General features: G+C 45.8%; 6 protein-coding genes across 6 annotated transcripts; 2 read left to right on the forward strand and 4 right to left on the reverse strand.

The window, feature by feature from the left end:
- Nucleotides 1-1,961: 1,961 nt before the first annotated feature.
- N7462_010964 (pantoate--beta-alanine ligase) lies at nucleotides 1,962-2,882 on the forward strand (the record flags this gene model as incomplete). Its single annotated transcript, XM_057082678.1, has 2 exons — nucleotides 1,962-2,030; nucleotides 2,100-2,882. The coding sequence occupies 2 exons, from the start codon at nucleotides 1,962-1,964 to the stop codon at nucleotides 2,880-2,882; spliced, it is 852 nt and encodes a 283-aa protein (XP_056928033.1).
- A 2,792-nt stretch (nucleotides 2,883-5,674) lies between these two features.
- On the reverse strand, nucleotides 5,675-6,058 carry N7462_010965 (uncharacterized protein; the record flags this gene model as incomplete). Its single annotated transcript, XM_057082679.1, has 1 exon — nucleotides 5,675-6,058. The coding sequence occupies one exon, from the start codon at nucleotides 6,056-6,058 to the stop codon at nucleotides 5,675-5,677; it is 384 nt and encodes a 127-aa protein (XP_056928034.1).
- Nucleotides 6,059-7,063: 1,005 nt separating this feature from the next.
- N7462_010966 (M20 family metallopeptidase) lies at nucleotides 7,064-8,547 on the reverse strand (the record flags this gene model as incomplete). The annotated part of the gene is made up of 5 exons (XM_057082680.1): nucleotides 7,064-7,296; nucleotides 7,346-7,473; nucleotides 7,536-7,928; nucleotides 7,994-8,376; nucleotides 8,443-8,547. The coding sequence occupies 5 exons, from the start codon at nucleotides 8,545-8,547 to the stop codon at nucleotides 7,064-7,066; spliced, it is 1,242 nt and encodes a 413-aa protein (XP_056928035.1).
- A 906-nt stretch (nucleotides 8,548-9,453) lies between these two features.
- On the forward strand, nucleotides 9,454-11,364 carry N7462_010967 (uncharacterized protein; the record flags this gene model as incomplete). Its single annotated transcript, XM_057082681.1, has 8 exons — nucleotides 9,454-9,591; nucleotides 9,654-9,880; nucleotides 9,945-10,203; nucleotides 10,268-10,531; nucleotides 10,590-10,690; nucleotides 10,749-10,814; nucleotides 10,889-11,123; nucleotides 11,179-11,364. The coding sequence occupies 8 exons, from the start codon at nucleotides 9,454-9,456 to the stop codon at nucleotides 11,362-11,364; spliced, it is 1,476 nt and encodes a 491-aa protein (XP_056928036.1).
- Nucleotides 11,365-11,509: 145 nt separating this feature from the next.
- Nucleotides 11,510-11,731, reverse strand: N7462_010968 (uncharacterized protein; the record flags this gene model as incomplete). The annotated part of the gene is made up of 1 exon (XM_057082682.1): nucleotides 11,510-11,731. The coding sequence occupies one exon, from the start codon at nucleotides 11,729-11,731 to the stop codon at nucleotides 11,510-11,512; it is 222 nt and encodes a 73-aa protein (XP_056928037.1).
- A 939-nt stretch (nucleotides 11,732-12,670) lies between these two features.
- On the reverse strand, nucleotides 12,671-13,594 carry N7462_010969 (uncharacterized protein; the record flags this gene model as incomplete). The annotated part of the gene is made up of 4 exons (XM_057082683.1): nucleotides 12,671-13,085; nucleotides 13,147-13,305; nucleotides 13,345-13,521; nucleotides 13,560-13,594. The coding sequence occupies 4 exons, from the start codon at nucleotides 13,592-13,594 to the stop codon at nucleotides 12,671-12,673; spliced, it is 786 nt and encodes a 261-aa protein (XP_056928038.1).
- Nucleotides 13,595-16,572: the final 2,978 nt, after the last annotated feature.

Raw genomic sequence — 16,572 nt, forward strand, 5'->3', positions numbered from 1 at the left:
CTAAAACCCTAAACCCTAAACCCTAAACCCTAAACCCTAAACCCTAAACCCTAAACCCTAAACCCTAAACCCTAAACGGTACGATTGCGAGATAGATCGTCGGAGTTACGAGAGAGGTACGTTACGATAACGCACATATTACGTTAACTAGTTAGCAGCGCGTAACATGAAGGTGTTGTTATATAAAGCGGTTATAGATCTAGCGCTAGGAGATCTAGGATTTCTTAGATAGGAAGGCTATTAATAACCTTTCTACTATCGACTAGATAGATCCTACGATCTTTAAACGATTCACGAATAATTCGCTAGCTAAACGCTCTATTCCGAATATTACCGATTATTCGAAGGAACTCCGATCTTCCGATAGGGCTTCTACCCTAAAACGCGTGGTCGTTATTCGCTAAGTAGAAGTATTACTTATAGCTTAGAAACGGCTTACCGTCTAGCGGTTAGTAAAGGTATATAGTATATAGTAGAAATCCTATTAGTAGGATATCGTTCTCTTCGTAAAGGTGTAGGAATTCGAATATAAGATATAAACTATAACCGTCGAAGATTAGGATACGTTTTTTACCCGATTTCGTACGGTCGCGTGTTAATTCTATAAAGAATCGAAGCTACTAAACTACTATATCGTCGGTTATCTAACCGTTTAGCGATATAGTAATTATAGTATATAGTAGTAGGCCTTCTATTTGATTAAACTAAGATTCTATAAAGATCCTATTGCCTTTGAATATAAACTAAGGTTCTAACTACTACCCGTCGGCAGCGATATACTCGATAGTCGTTATATTTTCGCCTTAGTCTAGCTAAGGAAGATCTACTATCTTCCTACTACTACTACTACTACTACTACTACTACTAGTAGTAGTAGTAGTAGTAGTAGTAGAAGATATAACGTTTCTAGATCTTCCTTCGCCTAGTTAAAAGCTGTATTTATTAAAGTTGTAGACTAAGCGTGCTAGTGTAGTCTTCTTGATTGTTTAGGCTAAAAGATTGTACTAATATTATAATACTGCTAGATCTTCTGCTAGGATTCGCTTTGATTCCTTCGTATACTACTTAGTAGGCCCTAATTGAAGATATTTAGGAAGCCTATTAATAAAGCGATACGCCTATATCTTGCTAATCGGCGGCTTCCCGACGCGTTAGCATACACGATTCGCCTACGCTTCTAGTATCCTAGGAGTGATAGGTATATAGCAATCGTTCATATATTAGATCCAGCGAATCAAGGCCTCTTCTTGATAGGCTTCTAGAGCGTATCCGTTCCCGCTTCTAGCTATACGAGGCCCTGTTCCCTTTTTAACACGTCGATAGAGAGTGCTTTGATTAACACCAAATTCGCGTACTAGACGCGCAATATTCGGCTTCTCTTCGCGTGACGCTGCTAGGCAGGCCTCAGCCATACGAGATTCATCAATTTTAGGCATATTTAGATAGTGGTGTTGGATAGAGAAGCAAAAAATAGGGTGGTGGGAAAGATTATGCATTAGGGTGTGGTTATGCATTAGGGTGTGGCACACCCACAACGCGAAGCGGTGTGGGTGGGCGGAGACACTGCTATCTGTTGTTCCGACATCTCTTATAGCCTCGGCGAAAGTCACGTGCCAAAACGGGTAAGTCGTGCATCTCCGCTTTGCCGCAGACGTCGGAAGCTAGTGGGCTCCAGATAATAGAAGCATCCGACCCAATTTCGATCACAACATGTCCTGCTTGGTGAACGGCATAAAATTCTTCTCCAGTATGTTCCAGCTGCGTCATTCAGGCTTATAAGCTTACCTCCTCTCCTCCATTCCCTAGGTACGGCCTCTTCGTTACTTGCAGACGCTTCGGCGGCTGCCGCACGATCCGCTCGTCAACCGACCTCGTTCCAAATCTTCCGTGACGTGCCTGAACTTCGCCAATTGCGTCGGAAATGAATTCAAAATGATCGCACTATCGGATTCGTGCCCACGATGGGTGCCCTTCATGAAGGCCACCTGTCGTTGATTCGAGAGGCCGCGCGAGAGAACACTGACGTCTTCGTGAGTATCTACGTCAACCCGACTCAATTTGGCGTCAACGAAGACCTTTCAAGCTATCCTCGCACTTAGGATAGTGACGTCAAGAAATTGGAGAAGCTCAATGAAGAGCTCGGCAATTTGGGTGCCGGCACGGGACGGATTACTGCCATCTTCGCCCCGACCTCGAAGGTCGTGTACCCTACAATGCCACCTTCGTCGGAAATCGACGGTCACGGCTCATTCGTCAATATCAGCCCTCTTGCGAGAAATCTTGAAGGTGTCTCCCGCCCGGTATTCTTCCGCGGCGTTGCGACAATCTGCATGAAGCTATTTAATGTGACCACGCCCGATCGTGTCTACTTCGGCCAGAAGGATGTGCAACAATCAGTGATCGTCAAAAGGATAGTTAAAGACTTCCTTGTTGATACTGAGGTTCGGATTATTGCAACCGCCCGCGAACCTGACGGCCTGGCCTTAGGCTCTCGGAATGTTTATCTCGGAGCTCGCAGGCGGATCGTGGGACTCACCCTCCACAAAGCCCTGAGTGCTGCAGCGGAGGCATACAAGGCAGGCAGGACCTCTCGTGATGATGTTTTGGGGGCTTCTCTCAATGTCGCTGAGCGTGTACTGTCCAAGCAGCAGTCGCTCCCCCCGTCAAAGCGGGCGCTGTACAAAGTTGACTACATCTCCCTCGCTGATTCCGAGAGTTTGGAGGAGCTCGACCTCGTTGATCCCAAGAAGGGAGCCGTTTTAAGTACTGCCTTTAAGATGGCCCCCCTGGAGGAGACTGAACCTGGAGAGGATTGCGGTTTGGGAGATGGAAAGGTTCCTGTACGGTTGATCGACAACATGATTCTCCAACCTCAGGCCTAATCGGGAAACCAATTGCAAGATGACATTTGTATATATACACCTGCTTCTCATTTAGCGTAAAAGTACATTTAAACATTGAATATACATTACTCATAACGAGTTGATGATCTAAATGCCTAGATCCCCCTCGATTTGATATCACTCTTAAAGGCATGTAGGGCAGGTCTGTAGGACTCGGGCCGAAAAAGTTCCTGACTCGACGGTGGCCCCAGTCGTGGACTAGGCCTCCAATGTCTGGATGCATGCTGTCAAGGATAAGGCCATTGGAGCAATCAACCGCGTCCAAAGAATAGGAGCGCAAGCGATTGTAGGGACATTCCTCACAACCAGTGTTGCGGAGGCCGAAGCCCACATTGCCACTGCACAAGACCGTTTCGGGAAACGAGCCGTGAAGATGTGGACGGATATGCACACCCTGCCAGAAACCAATCCTCTGCGCAGAAATACAGATCGGATCAGGAAGTTCAGACGATACCACCGCTCGCCGTTGTACCACGTAGCAGACGCGCTCAAGCACATCGAGATGGAAACACTGGAACCGATTAACCCATTTACGTTCGCCCCATAGGAGGAACGCGTGTGGACTAATATTCATAAATCTCAAGAGTTATAGACCGAAGTATGCGGAGCCATGCGGAGCCATGCGGATCGCGGTCAGCAGCTCGGCGCGTAACGAGTTGGTAGGATTTGGTGGAGCGATTGAAAGGCAGCCTCCTCGCTACCGAAAACTGAAACTGAAAGCCTTCTGTGCCATATTGGGCGTAAGATCAGAGCAGGACCCATACTCGGCGGAGCTAGCAGTAATATCATGCGCATTGAACACGCTACCGGGACTGAAAGGTTACAGGGCCACGCTGCTCACGAGAAACAAAGCGGCAGCACTCACGCTGGGAAATCCTCGACAGCAGTCGGGCCAGGGACATGTCTGCCGAGTTTACCGACTAATCAGGAAGCTCCGGAGAACCGGAAATCAGATCCACATCCATTGGGTCCCTGTCAATGAAGAGAACAAATTGCTGGGCCTGGCTAAACACAGGCCAGGACCGCAACCCAAGAGGACGCGCTCCTCCAAGCACAAGATCCTAGGATGAGGTCAACGACCCTGAACATCGCACAGTCACATGTAGCCTCTGTAGCCTCTGGCAAAGGCTTGCCAGATGATGTCGGGAAACACGTCAAACGAGTGGACATAGCACTTCCAGGAAAACACACCCGACACCTGTATGATTGCTTATCGTGGAAAGAAGCAAGCGTGCTGGCTCAACTTGGCATGGCAATGGATATCTCTATCAAATCAAGGTGGCAGACACGGATCAGTGTGTATGGGGACAAGGACCGTTGAGCACTTTCTCTTTCGATGTCGGAAGTGGACTGCACACCGGACGGAACTGCTACAATGTAGCAACACCCACGGAGGAAACATGTCCTTCCTGGGAGGGAAATTGCCTTTTGATGATCAGAAGTGGACGCCAAACTTAGAAGCGGCACGGGCCTCAATACGATTCGCCCTCGCGACGGGCCGACTCGACGCCACTTAACCATGCCGACGAACATAAAACGCCCCCTTTTGTCTGATCTAACTCACCAACCACCTCGTGCTACAGATGGTAAACGCGATTCAACTGCCGGAGATAGGATGTCGAACACTTTGAGAAGCGCCTTCAAGCCAGTCTACTAACAAAATAACTAACCCACGAGGACCCGCTTCAATTGTATCTGCTATTCGCGTTTCACAAATTCCTCATACTCCCCGCTCTATTCTTTGCCCAATTTTTACTTCGAAATGACCCTTGGCCCTGAGGTCGTTTTGAATTTGAAATAATATGGAAAACGCTTTGTTGCAAAACTTCAAGTATAGATAGAATCAACAGCTCCGAGTATCACTAAAGTGATCCCACAAACAGGTTGTTAGGTCATGATATTAATATATATACATCTACTCCGAGGTATCTGTGCACATGTTCCTAGTGAAATGACTTGTAGTCCCTGTATGACTGTAGCATCTGGTCCCAGTCTCACTGACAATAACGCTATGGCGATAATTATTAGGAGCCTCCAAAAGCCGATCCCGAATCCAGCCGCTATAGATAGGATCATGTGTCTCAATAGCCGCCATCTCAAGCCCCCACGAAAAGGGAGACATATATCTTTTGTCGTGGGTATAAGTCTCATATGCGATATGGAGTATGGTAGAGAGGGCTTCAATATGTGACACCTCCATAAGGCTATCTTGGTATAGCATGCGCCGATGAAAAAGCAGGAGACCTGAGTAGTACACCACCGCGAGCTGGGCTGTATAGAGAGCCCGACCCACAGGAGCACGGTAAGTTCGCTTTGCCATGATGAAGATGTCGTTGTAACTCTGCTTTTTGTAAGAACATAATATAGCAACGCAGGGTTGACAAATGGACAGAGCTGACCTGTCTCATATGCTGCAATCGACAAAAGATTTCATCCTCCGTAAGAGGCAATTTTCTATACTCTAGATCCGGTGTAGACCACATCTGACACACCCTGGAACGGAGAGAGAAAGATTCGTGTAGTAACTCAAGGGTGCGATAGTTTTCCAAGTCGTCCAACCATTCGTCTTGCGGGTACTCGCTCCCCCAGCACTGCAAATGAGCCTTTCGGGCAGTTCGGACAAGGAAACAGTCAGGACTTCTGACAGAATGATATAACTTAGTGATAAAGCTGTCTGGGACGGTGTGGAGACCGCTTCGGAGACTAATGTAGCTGCCATTAAGTCATTTTGTTGTCCGGATATAAGGTTGGGTGGGATAGGTAAATAAGCCTCACAATATCCAAACCAGCAGGAGTGCAGAGAGATTAGAGAACGGCTGGATCTCGGCTTCAGCCATCTCATTCTCATCTGATGGCAGCGACTTATTCCTGCCAAGGGCTGAAATGTAGTTTCCAGACTCCAGCAGAGCTTCAACACCCTTCAGGTGAACCGTAAGATGTTGATTGGAATAACCAAGCTTCAGCTCATAATGTGCCATCAAGAAGAGACAAGTGAGACTTGAGTCCAAGTCTGGCTTCACATCTTGATCGAGCAAGAGATTCAACTTGTTAAGTGCAATGCCATAATTTCGAGCCGCATGTTGCGAGGCCGGACGCAAATATGAGTGCCCCAGGTTCTGTAATTCACTCGCCGACGAAGCAATTATCATATACATTATGGCTGCATTCTGAGGAGCCAGTTTATGGTAGATATATGCAAGACAGCTCCATTTCCAGGGCTTTCCGGTCCAAGCGACAAGGTTTGAAGAAGAGAAGTATTCTAGACACTGGCGGTCTGTCGACGAAAGAAGTAAAGAATTCGCACACGGAATATGGCTAGTATCCAACACTGGGAATATTGGCCCTAAATGAATTGAATTGATCTCAACATGGGCATCTGGTGAAGGGACTATGCTGTAATGGGCGCACCTAGGATCCCCAGATGAGAGGGGTGACTCAGGAGAACCTTGGGTCTTATAGGCCGCGGGTGGGCAAACCCGCGTGCCGGTTGATTGTGTGACTTAGTCTGTTTAGGTGTTCGCATTGTCCGCTGCTTTCGGATTTGAGGAATCCAGCTGCATGATAGAGTCAAACGATGACAAGTATTGCAAATTGGACGCCGTTCGTCGCATTTTACCTTGCGTTCTCGACAGGTGGTGCAGCCTGTCCTTGATCTTTGTGGCATGGATTGCGTAGTCTTCGCGACGAGGGAAATATAACGTTCTGGTGCGTACGCAGCCAAGAGGGAAAGAATCATTGAAGTGTAATGAGGATTAAGTAGTAGACCAAAACATGTGGGGGTGTGGATGTGGAGAAAGAAGCAGAGAGAAAAGCGAGAGAAAGAAGGGTGTACGAAGATAAGCCTCATCGGACGAAACGAGACTAGTTGCGGGGAGCCGTAAACACAACGATAAGCGTTTTCCCCCTGATTTGCCCATGGTGGACCGGCTTCCCTATTCCTGAACCAGGCTACGGCATAAAATTTGATCCGTTTTTAATGTAGGCTGAAAAATACGCTGGAGTTTTAAACACAAAGTTGGCTAGGCCAGCAAAGCACTAGAAACAGACAAATAAATGATTGATCATAGGTATGGTATGTACGGCGTCAAACAGACCTTAACGTGGCCAAGGCTGAATAATTGAGCACTACGGAAGGTCCAAACAAGACCATATGACTTCTCTTAAGTTCTGGCCATCTCCTTTTGCCAATCTGAGTACACTGCCTGGAACACTTCATCTTTCGTGGCGACATCAAATCCTACCAGCGCCAATGTCTTGCCAGTAATGATTGCACTTTCATAAGCTGCATCAGTTCCTGCTGCATCAGTGAAGTTGGCACTATGAGGTGATACTCCTTTCGCACATGGAATTCCAAACAGAGCATGCAATGCCGGAACGACATAGCCGACATTTCCTTCCGTTAATTAGCATCATGATTTACGAGGTACATTGGAGTAACATACCGACGTCGGATGAGCCCGAGGCAACCTGATCCCGAATTTTGAGCACACCCTTCCCATACGCCGCAATAGTCTCCTGATATCTCTCACACAGTGACTCATTCACCGTGACATCTGCATAGTATGGTTCTCTGTTTTCAATTCGTCAGTGCCCGTAAGTTTCAAGTCTGTCAGCCATGAAAGGTAAACGTACTTCTGAATATCAACCTCACACCCCGTTGCCGTTGCTGCAGCCTTCGCGCAGTTAATGACCCGCTCCACTAGTGCCTGTAGCCCATTGAGATCCAGACTGCGGGCCTGAAGTGCCACTCGCGCCTGAGCTGGGATCACGTTGATAGTCTTCTCGCCATCTAGAAAGACCGCATGTATGCGTTCATCAGGAAGGATTTGCTGCCGCAAAAGGGAGATGTTATTATATGCTGCAACTGCTGCATCGAGTGCATTAATTCCCATCCATGGAGTTCCTCCTGCGTGGGTATTTTTCCCTCGGAACTCGACCTCGATATACTGGCGTGCGATCATTCTACAACCTGCCACTCCTTCGATTCCGGCAGCCTTCTGCTCTGCATAAAGAGGGCTGGGATGACTGGGCAGAGATTCAGCATGTGAGCTGGTTGGACGAGGCGTGAGAAAGAAATAGTGAATACATACGCCATCAAAGAAACATCTACTCCCTTGTACGCTCCACCATCCAGAAGCATAATCTTGCCACCTTTTCCTTCTTCATCCGGGGTGCCGAGGAGCTGGGTCCGACCTGGGATGTTGAATTTCTTAAAGACGGTAGACAGGGCATGGAAGGCTGCAATCGAGCTTGTGGCTATGAGGTTGTGGCCACATGCGTGCCCGATCCCAGGGAGACAGTCGTACTCGGCGTTGTAGTTGATAAGTCTCCCACCAGAGCCACTCAGAACCTCAAAGGCAGTTTCTATTCCATAAGCATGGCGCTTTACATCATAACCCAGAGACTCGAAGAACAGACATATAGAGTCATGCGCAAGAACTTCTTTTTGACCAAGCTCAGGGTTCGACCAGATCTGATCGCTAGTTGTCAGCATTTAATTTCTCAACGAGTCCACCCAGCCGGAAATGAGAGATCATACAGTTCTGTTTAGTTCTTGAAGATGCTTTTCGACTGCTTCGATAGCAGCATCTACCTCTACCTGAACTTCCTGTGCAGAAAGTGGGCTCCGAGAAATATTGCCCATTTTGGTTTTGTTTTCGTGCCTGTTTTGCGCCTGCGTTTGATCCGCCTGTTGTTTAGATTTTGATTGACGCAAGATTGCCACTGCTTCTTATATCCTTTCTTTTGAGGCATACTCGGCTGGGTGATAGCATAAGCATAATCGGTGGTAGCATAAAATTAATCCCGCTATTTGAGGCCTAAATCAAAAGCGGCTAGAACAACGATAAGACCACTGGCACTAAAACGTGACCCTTCATCTGATTGGACATCTTTACTGCCGACCGCAGACTTTGATTGGATGGACTCAAGACTTCTAACCGAGAACCAATCGACTGCCTAAGCTAGTATTAGAACTCACAGTATCAGAGCACGCTCATGACCTTGACATGATTAAAGTTGATATTATAACTCTATACACGAATGAGCTTTCATTTTCATTTTTTTCGCGGGATAAGCAATCAGAATTTCCCTATCAAGGATCGACCAGACCATTCCTTGTATCTATCTCAAAATCTCTGAGGCACGGTTAGTCCTCGCCTCCCGTTGCCCAGAACAACATGGTGTTTCTGAATTTTCCTTCATATCTAATCAGTTGTTAGATAGATAGGGTTTACGTTGACTTTTTTAGTCTATCCTGGCCTGGGCCAGATAATCTAGCGCCGTCTTTCGAGTTTGAAATGAACCAATCGTGTCGAGCTTTCACAGAGCTCACATTCATAGCACGGCAGCAGCCATAGAACTTCCTTATGATAAGAAAATATAAGGAGCGAGAAGAAGATAGGGAAATCGGTATTACTTTACTCATGATAGGCGAAACGCTACACTTCGATTCTCATTAAAAATCTTATTTGTGAGAGTATCTAAAAGAGGGAGCGAGTCCTCTCGATCATTTATCAGAAAGTTCCCTTTTGTGGAACGACTCGTAACCATGGCCGATATGTTGAAGACACCGGATATTTCAGAAGCCTCAAAGAAGAACAACAATGATACCGACTTGGGAGAAGTCTGGGAAATTCTTGATCCTGCGGAGGAGCTGAGGCTTGTGAGAAAGATTGATTTCAGGCAAGTAATAACTCCCACATGGTGCAATGAGTTCTATTCATAGGCGAAAAAATAACATAATTCGAGAAAGCCAGAATCCTTCCTTTGATGCTCGTTGCATACATGCTGCAATTTCTCGATAAACAGACATTGAGCTCATCTACAATTATGGGCATAATAACAGACCTCAAATTGCATGGCTTTCAGTATAGCTGGGCTTCGAGCTGCTTCTATTTTGGCTATCTTTTTGCAACATACCCGGTTTCGTTGATCTTAATCAAGTTTCCGCTGGGAAAATCCCTCTCAATCATGTTGTAGGTTCCCAGTATATCAAATCATTGAAATTCGAACTGGCGCTGATTTATTATTTGATCACAGTTTGATTTGGGCCATTATACTTGCGTGCCATGCTGCGACCAAGAACTTTGCGACACTGATGGTCGCACGGTTCTTCCTCGGTATTGCCGAGGCGAGCATCTCGCCCGGATTTAGTCTGATCACATCACTCTGGTATCGGACCTCAGAGCAGCCATGGAGGCACGGTCTTTGGTTCTGCGGAAATTCAGTCTCATCGGTCTTCAGTGGACTAATCGGATATGGAATCTATCATATCCATGATAGTCTAGCTTCCTGGAAGGTTCGTGTTGTTCCCGCACCTTCTATAATGATCACGCGACCTTGTTCATTGCTGATTGATTTAGTGGCTCTTCATTATTTTTGGTATTTTGACATTTGTGTGGGGGCTCGTCCTATTATGGCGCTTGCCTGATAGTCCGCAAAATGCTAAATTCATCAGTGGAAAGGAGAAGAAGATCGCTATACACCGATTGAAGGCTAATCAAGCAGGTTTCAAGAGCAATAAATTAGAGCTTTCTCAGATAAAAGAGACTCTTCTCGATTATAAGACTTGGCTTGTTGCTGTCTACTCTCTTACTACAAATATCCCTAATGGGGGAAGTTTAGCTGTGAGTGAACTCCGTGGATAAATATACGGTATAAATCCTCTACTGATAGTATTTTTAGTTCTCTTCATTGATTCTTGAAGGATTTGGCTTTTCGGTTCTAAACACTTTCTTGATGGGAATTCCAATAGGAATAGTTATTTTTGTGTTTGTTCTTTCCTCGTGAGTACCCTTCTATACATATTGTGATTTGTAAATCTGATTTACTGGATTTATTCAGAACATACCTATCTTCAAAGCTGCCGAATGCTAGGTGTCTGATAATTGCAGCGGTCAATATTATCAGGTTTGTAACCGCCCTCCTAAGTTTACTGTATATACCCTAGAGATAACTAATCTTGAGTTTTCGCGGCGCTCTAGTATTACTGGCGCCGTTATTATCTATACTTGCGACACTATTGGAGCGAAATACGCTGGACTTTGCCTTATGCAAGTCTTCTCTAGTGGCATGCCTCTCTCAATGGCTCTGGTTAGCTCTAATATAGGAGGCTTCACAAAACGAGCCACCGTGATCACAGTTTTATTCACGTGCTATTGCGCTGGAAATATTATCGGTCCTCAGCTATTCTTCGCTAGGGAGGCCCCTCGCTACAAGGTAATTACCCTAATCTCTCTAAAGCTCGTCATTGACCCAGGCTAAAACTGAACAGTCTGGCTTCCTCGCTATAATAATATGCTTTGCGATATCCACTGTGACCATCCTCGTTCTTCGCTATTTGCTAATTTTTGAGAACAACAAGCGAGATCGCACGTCCGTTCCGGTGGAACAAAGGGAAGAACTACGCTTGGCAGACTTAACAGATATCGAAAACAAAAATTTCCGATACGCTTATTAGGTCCAGCGCTGCTATGTGTTATATCATTTCTGGTCAAGTTAGTGCTCTCGTGGAGGTTTGGCGAGGGGCAGCCTGCTCTTGAAGTTTAACAATATCATAGAATATATGCCAGCGCTTATACCCGTTGATAGCGACGGCGTAATTCTTAGATTTCATCGCGGCCAAAATTTGATCGAATCAAATTTAGCCGTGCAGCACCCACTGATGCAGCAAACACCGGGTTAACCGATTTCTTGTATTTATCGACGACCGCAGTATTGATACCAGGCTGCTGCTGCTTGCTCAAAACATCTTTGAGCACGTCGTGTAGAAGCTGGTCCTGTAATGATTGACCTAGCAAGATCACGTTGCTGAGTGACTTGAGCATCTCACCGTCGTATTCGATGGGCAACTCGACGATGTCTCCAAACTCCCTTGTGAGCTTAGCCCGATAATTCCGAGGTGATTCTTGCGACCCAAGTTGGGTTTCATGTAATATACGCAAATCTTCATATACCCCGCACTCTTCGAAAACCAACAGGGCGGTCAAATTGGAACGTGAATAACTTACGCACGAGTCGCTCGACCGAATCAGTTCCAGGTTGCAACCTTTGTGATGGCTCTTCTTCCACCCACTCCCCTACAAATTTTCATATTAGCCAAACCCTGTGTATAGCATTAGTGCAGTAATTTACGAGTGCAGTGATGTCTGATAGTAAATAGGCGAAGCCGCCAACGATTCCACCGCTTCTATCAAGGCCGTTAGAGGCTCTCTCAAGTTTGAACCAGCCAGAGAACCTTCGTATTTTGCAATGGTGTTCCTCAAATGAATTTTAATCAGGTGTGTGACTGAAACGATTACTTTAATTCAAGTTCTTCTCCAGTTCGCATTTTTCCTTCCATTCCCAATCTTCCTGTCCAAATCCACTAAATTTACCTAAGGGTCTTCGATCATCATACGGCCTCTGCTAAAATGTCTCCCGATGTTCGGCTGCTCTAGGGCCTGCTAATCTCTCCCACAGTCGATGACATCCCTCCGAGCACGCGACCTCCACCCAGGCAAAGGATTGCAGAATCTTGACAAAACATGCGTATGATGTGATCTTTAACCCCAGACATAGGCCTTTAACATGTTTAGTGAGCCGGCAATGCTCTGGTGTGTTTTCTGCCGCGATGGCTGCTACGGTCGCACACCAAAGAAGCAACGGGTTTGATACGGTCTGCGTTATTCGGTCGAGCCTTTCTGTGAGAAGCGGAAGGATCGTTGCACGGAGTAGGGCAGACCGCGGCAGAGGAAAGGTAACATGCGTTGCATATAAACTTGCTGCTAATCGGCAAGAAAAAGCTCATAAGACACAGAGAAGTCATCAGTAGACAGGTCACGTATCTCAAGAACAGTTTCTAAGGGGTCGCGTTCGTCAGGCAGGCCGAACAGGGTGTGGTGGACTTGATTGCGAAAATCAGCGAAACGGTCGCAATCCGATGGATCGAGTTGTTGACAGTAGCGCCATTGTAACATTGTGGAATATAGGCTGAGGAGGTTAAATGACTCCACAATAGTGTCTTTTACTGGCGGGTGAGAGGACTGTAAGTCCCTGAAGCCGAGTTCGATCTTCTCGGACGGGTCGGCCGGGAAGGGAAATGCGCGCAGAGGAGGTGGGAACAGAGTCACGTTGCCTTCAACATCAACTATTGGGAAAAGTGGTTTGGTTAGAGAATGGGCAGCGTTCATGAGATCCGCACTAGATATTCTTAGTAGCTGATTCGGCATGCTTGGCGGGCTAGAACCTACATTGAGATAACCAGCCTAGGGCAAACAGCTTAATAGACTGGATACCACCAGGTAGGTAGCGGAGCATATTATAAATGACAATCCAATGCAGGGTGTGATAGTCCCGGCTGCCGTAGAATGACAGCGATTGCATGTCCACGAATGGCGGGGTGAACGGGTTCGGATCGCGGCTGTGGTCTCGTCTTCAGGTCTCGTTAACAGCCAGATACAAGATCGCCATAATGACCCCATCCCGCCATTCTTCTTTGGCAAAATCAGTCACCTGCTCGCGTAGTAGATTGAGGATGCGCCCCTTGTAGTATAGCTGGTCCTTGATGTCTAGCACTGGATTGGACCCGTAGCTGATACGGAGGACGTCACGATGGCAGGATGTGCACCATAGGACACTGTAAATCAAGAGTCTGTTGTTCCGAGTGGGTGCTACCCAAGACTGGTAACATTTTCTGGCGTAATCTCCATGGCGAAAATTCGGCCAAATATTAATGAGTGCTGGAAATGTCTTGTTAGGGATCCCTCTAGCAAGGCAATCAGATTCGCACGAAAAAAATTTCACTGACCATGCTGGAGTAGGCTATCCACATCCGGCCCCAGGTTCGAATCCACCGATGAAAAGGGGTCTGGCCTGCTGGAGATAAAATTCAGCGACAGAGAGGCTATACTGTGATGCGTCTGGTGAAACGTCCGAAATCTTCGGCAGGTGACACACAAGCTGAAGAATGGCTGGTCATTGGTTCGCGTTTGCGCAACCGTTGGCTTTTCTCTGGCGTCCTAATTTTGGGCCTGAACCCTGACCATTTCACGACAGGTACACCAATGGGCTATTAAGTCCCAATCACGCTCCTGGAGTTGAACGATCAGTTCTTGCCTTTTATCTTCTTCCTCTCGTCTATATATACTCCGTTTTTCCAAGGTTAGACGCCGAATCAAAGCTGAGCGGGTATTACGGGTTCCAGAGTTACCTGCTCGGCCTAGAGAAGGGCCATCAACGAACAAGAATTGCGGCGCCTTAGAGGTATCCTGACTCATGACGAAGTCAATTTCGCATTTTCTGGTCTGCAGATCAGGGTCCTCGGAGGGTCGTAGCGGGGTATTTATCTGGCCAATTGGCGCAACAACAGCGAAGCGATGGCTCAATGATCCGTCACGTGATAATCATGAGCGGGTCACTAGCAGTGTCTCCGCCCACCCACACCGCTTCGCGTTGTGGGTGTGCCACACCCTAATGCATAACCACACCCTAATGCATAATCTTTCCCACCACCCTATTTTTTGCTTCTCTATCCAACACCACTATCTAAATATGCCTAAAATTGATGAATCTCGTATGGCTGAGGCCTGCCTAGCAGCGTCACGCGAAGAGAAGCCGAATATTGCGCGTCTAGCACGCGAATTTGGTGTTAATCAAAGCACTCTCTATCGACGTGTTAAAAAGGGAACAGGGCCTCGTATAGCTAGAAGCGGGAACGGATACGCTCTAGAAGCCTATCAAGAAGAGGCCTTAATTCGCTGGATCCAATATATAAACGATTGCTATATGCCTATCACTCCTAGGATACTAGAAGCGTGGGCGAATCGTGCATACTAACGCGTCGGGAAGCCGCCGATTAGCAAGATGTAGGCGTATCGCTTTATTAATAGGCTTCCTAAATATCTTCAATTAGGGCCTACTAAGTAGTATACGAAGGAATCAAAGCGAATCCTAGCAGAAGATCTAGCAGTATTACAATATTAGTACGATCTTTTAGCCTAAACAATCAAGAAGACTACACTAGCACGCTTAGTCTACAACTTTAATAAATACGGCTTTTAACTAGGCGAAGGAAGATCTAGAAATATTATATCTTCTACTACTACTACTACTACTACTACTACTACTAGTAGTAGTAGTAGTAGTAGTAGTAGGAAGATAGTAGATCTTCCTTAGCTAGACCAAGGCGAAAATATAACGACTATCGAGTATATCGCTGCCGACGGGTAGTAGTTAGAACCTTGGTTTATATTTAAAGGCAACAGGATCTTTATAGAATCTTAGTTTAATCAAATAGAAGGCCTACTACTATATACTATAATTACTATATCGCTAAACGGTTAGATAACCGACGATATAGTAGTTTAGTAGCTTCGATTCTTTATAGAATTAACACGCGACCGTACGAAATCGGGTGAAAAACGTATCCTAATCTTCGACGGTCACGGTTTATATCTTATATTCGAATTCCTACACCTTTACGAAGAGAACGATATCCTACTAATAGGATTTCTACTATATACTATATATCTTTACTAACCGCTAGACGGTAAGCCGTTTCTAAGCTATAAGCAATACTTCTACTTAGCGAATAACGACCACGCGTTTTAGGGTAGAAGCCCTATCGGAAGATCGGAGTTCCTTCGAATAATCGGTAATATTCGGAATAGAGCGTTTAGCTAGCGAATTATTCGTGAATCGTTTAAAGATTATAGGATCTATCTAGTCGATAGTAGAAAGGTTATTAATAGCCTTCCTATCTAAGAAATCCTAGATCTCCTAGCGCTAGATCTACAACCGCTTTATATAATAACACCTTCACTACTACCTATATCTTCTTCTAGTATCGACTAATCGCCGCCTAGATCTATATAGGATCTAGAAAAGAATCAAAGGAAGATTGCTAGATATTAAGAGGATCTTACACTAAGGCAGCAACGTAATCTTAATCGTGTGTTTTATTATAATAAGATTACTATAGAGAACCTAAATCTAGCGAACGATACTATTCGCAAGATTAGGGAAGCTCAACAACCACTACAGCGCCTAATTACTAAGCGCTAGGTTAAAACACCGCTTAGCAAAACAGGGGTTCTCTCTATTAGAGATACTAATCGTTCTATTGCTAAAAGAAAGGAGAAGGAAGCGGATATAGAGCGGAAGCGGGTAAGGAAGCAGTGGAAGAAAATATATAGAATATCACCACCACTAGAACCTACACAGGAAAGCCTAGCATCGTTAGATAGAGCAGAGGAAGCACGTCAGAACGGGCAGGGTTTCTTTCTAGATACTAGTAGGATACAGCGATAGATAGGGGAAATAGGAAATATTATATATTAGGGTGTGGTTATGCATTAGGGTGTAGCACACCCATAACGCGAAGCGGTGTGGGTGGGCGGAGACACTGCTAGTTAGTTAACGTAATTCACGGCCGATCGGGCCACACGGTAGTGCGGGCCACCCTAAAACACATAGTTAATGCGATAAAATACAACTTTATATCTTAACAACCCTTTGAATTTAAGACTAAATATTAAGTATGAATAAAATAAAGAGTGTGAATAACCTACCTACATGGTAGAAAAAGATACAACTAAGGATTAAGAGAGATATATATATTTGAATCTCAAACATCAAAAATACGCTGTATTTTATGGTAAATGTTAGAGAATAACTACTTGTACAGGGT

This window comes from Penicillium macrosclerotiorum, assembly GCF_028827735.1.
Source record: "Penicillium macrosclerotiorum strain IBT 26536 chromosome Unknown utg000011l_segment0_segment0, whole genome shotgun sequence".
Taxonomy (NCBI): Eukaryota; Fungi; Ascomycota; class Eurotiomycetes; order Eurotiales; family Aspergillaceae; genus Penicillium; species Penicillium macrosclerotiorum.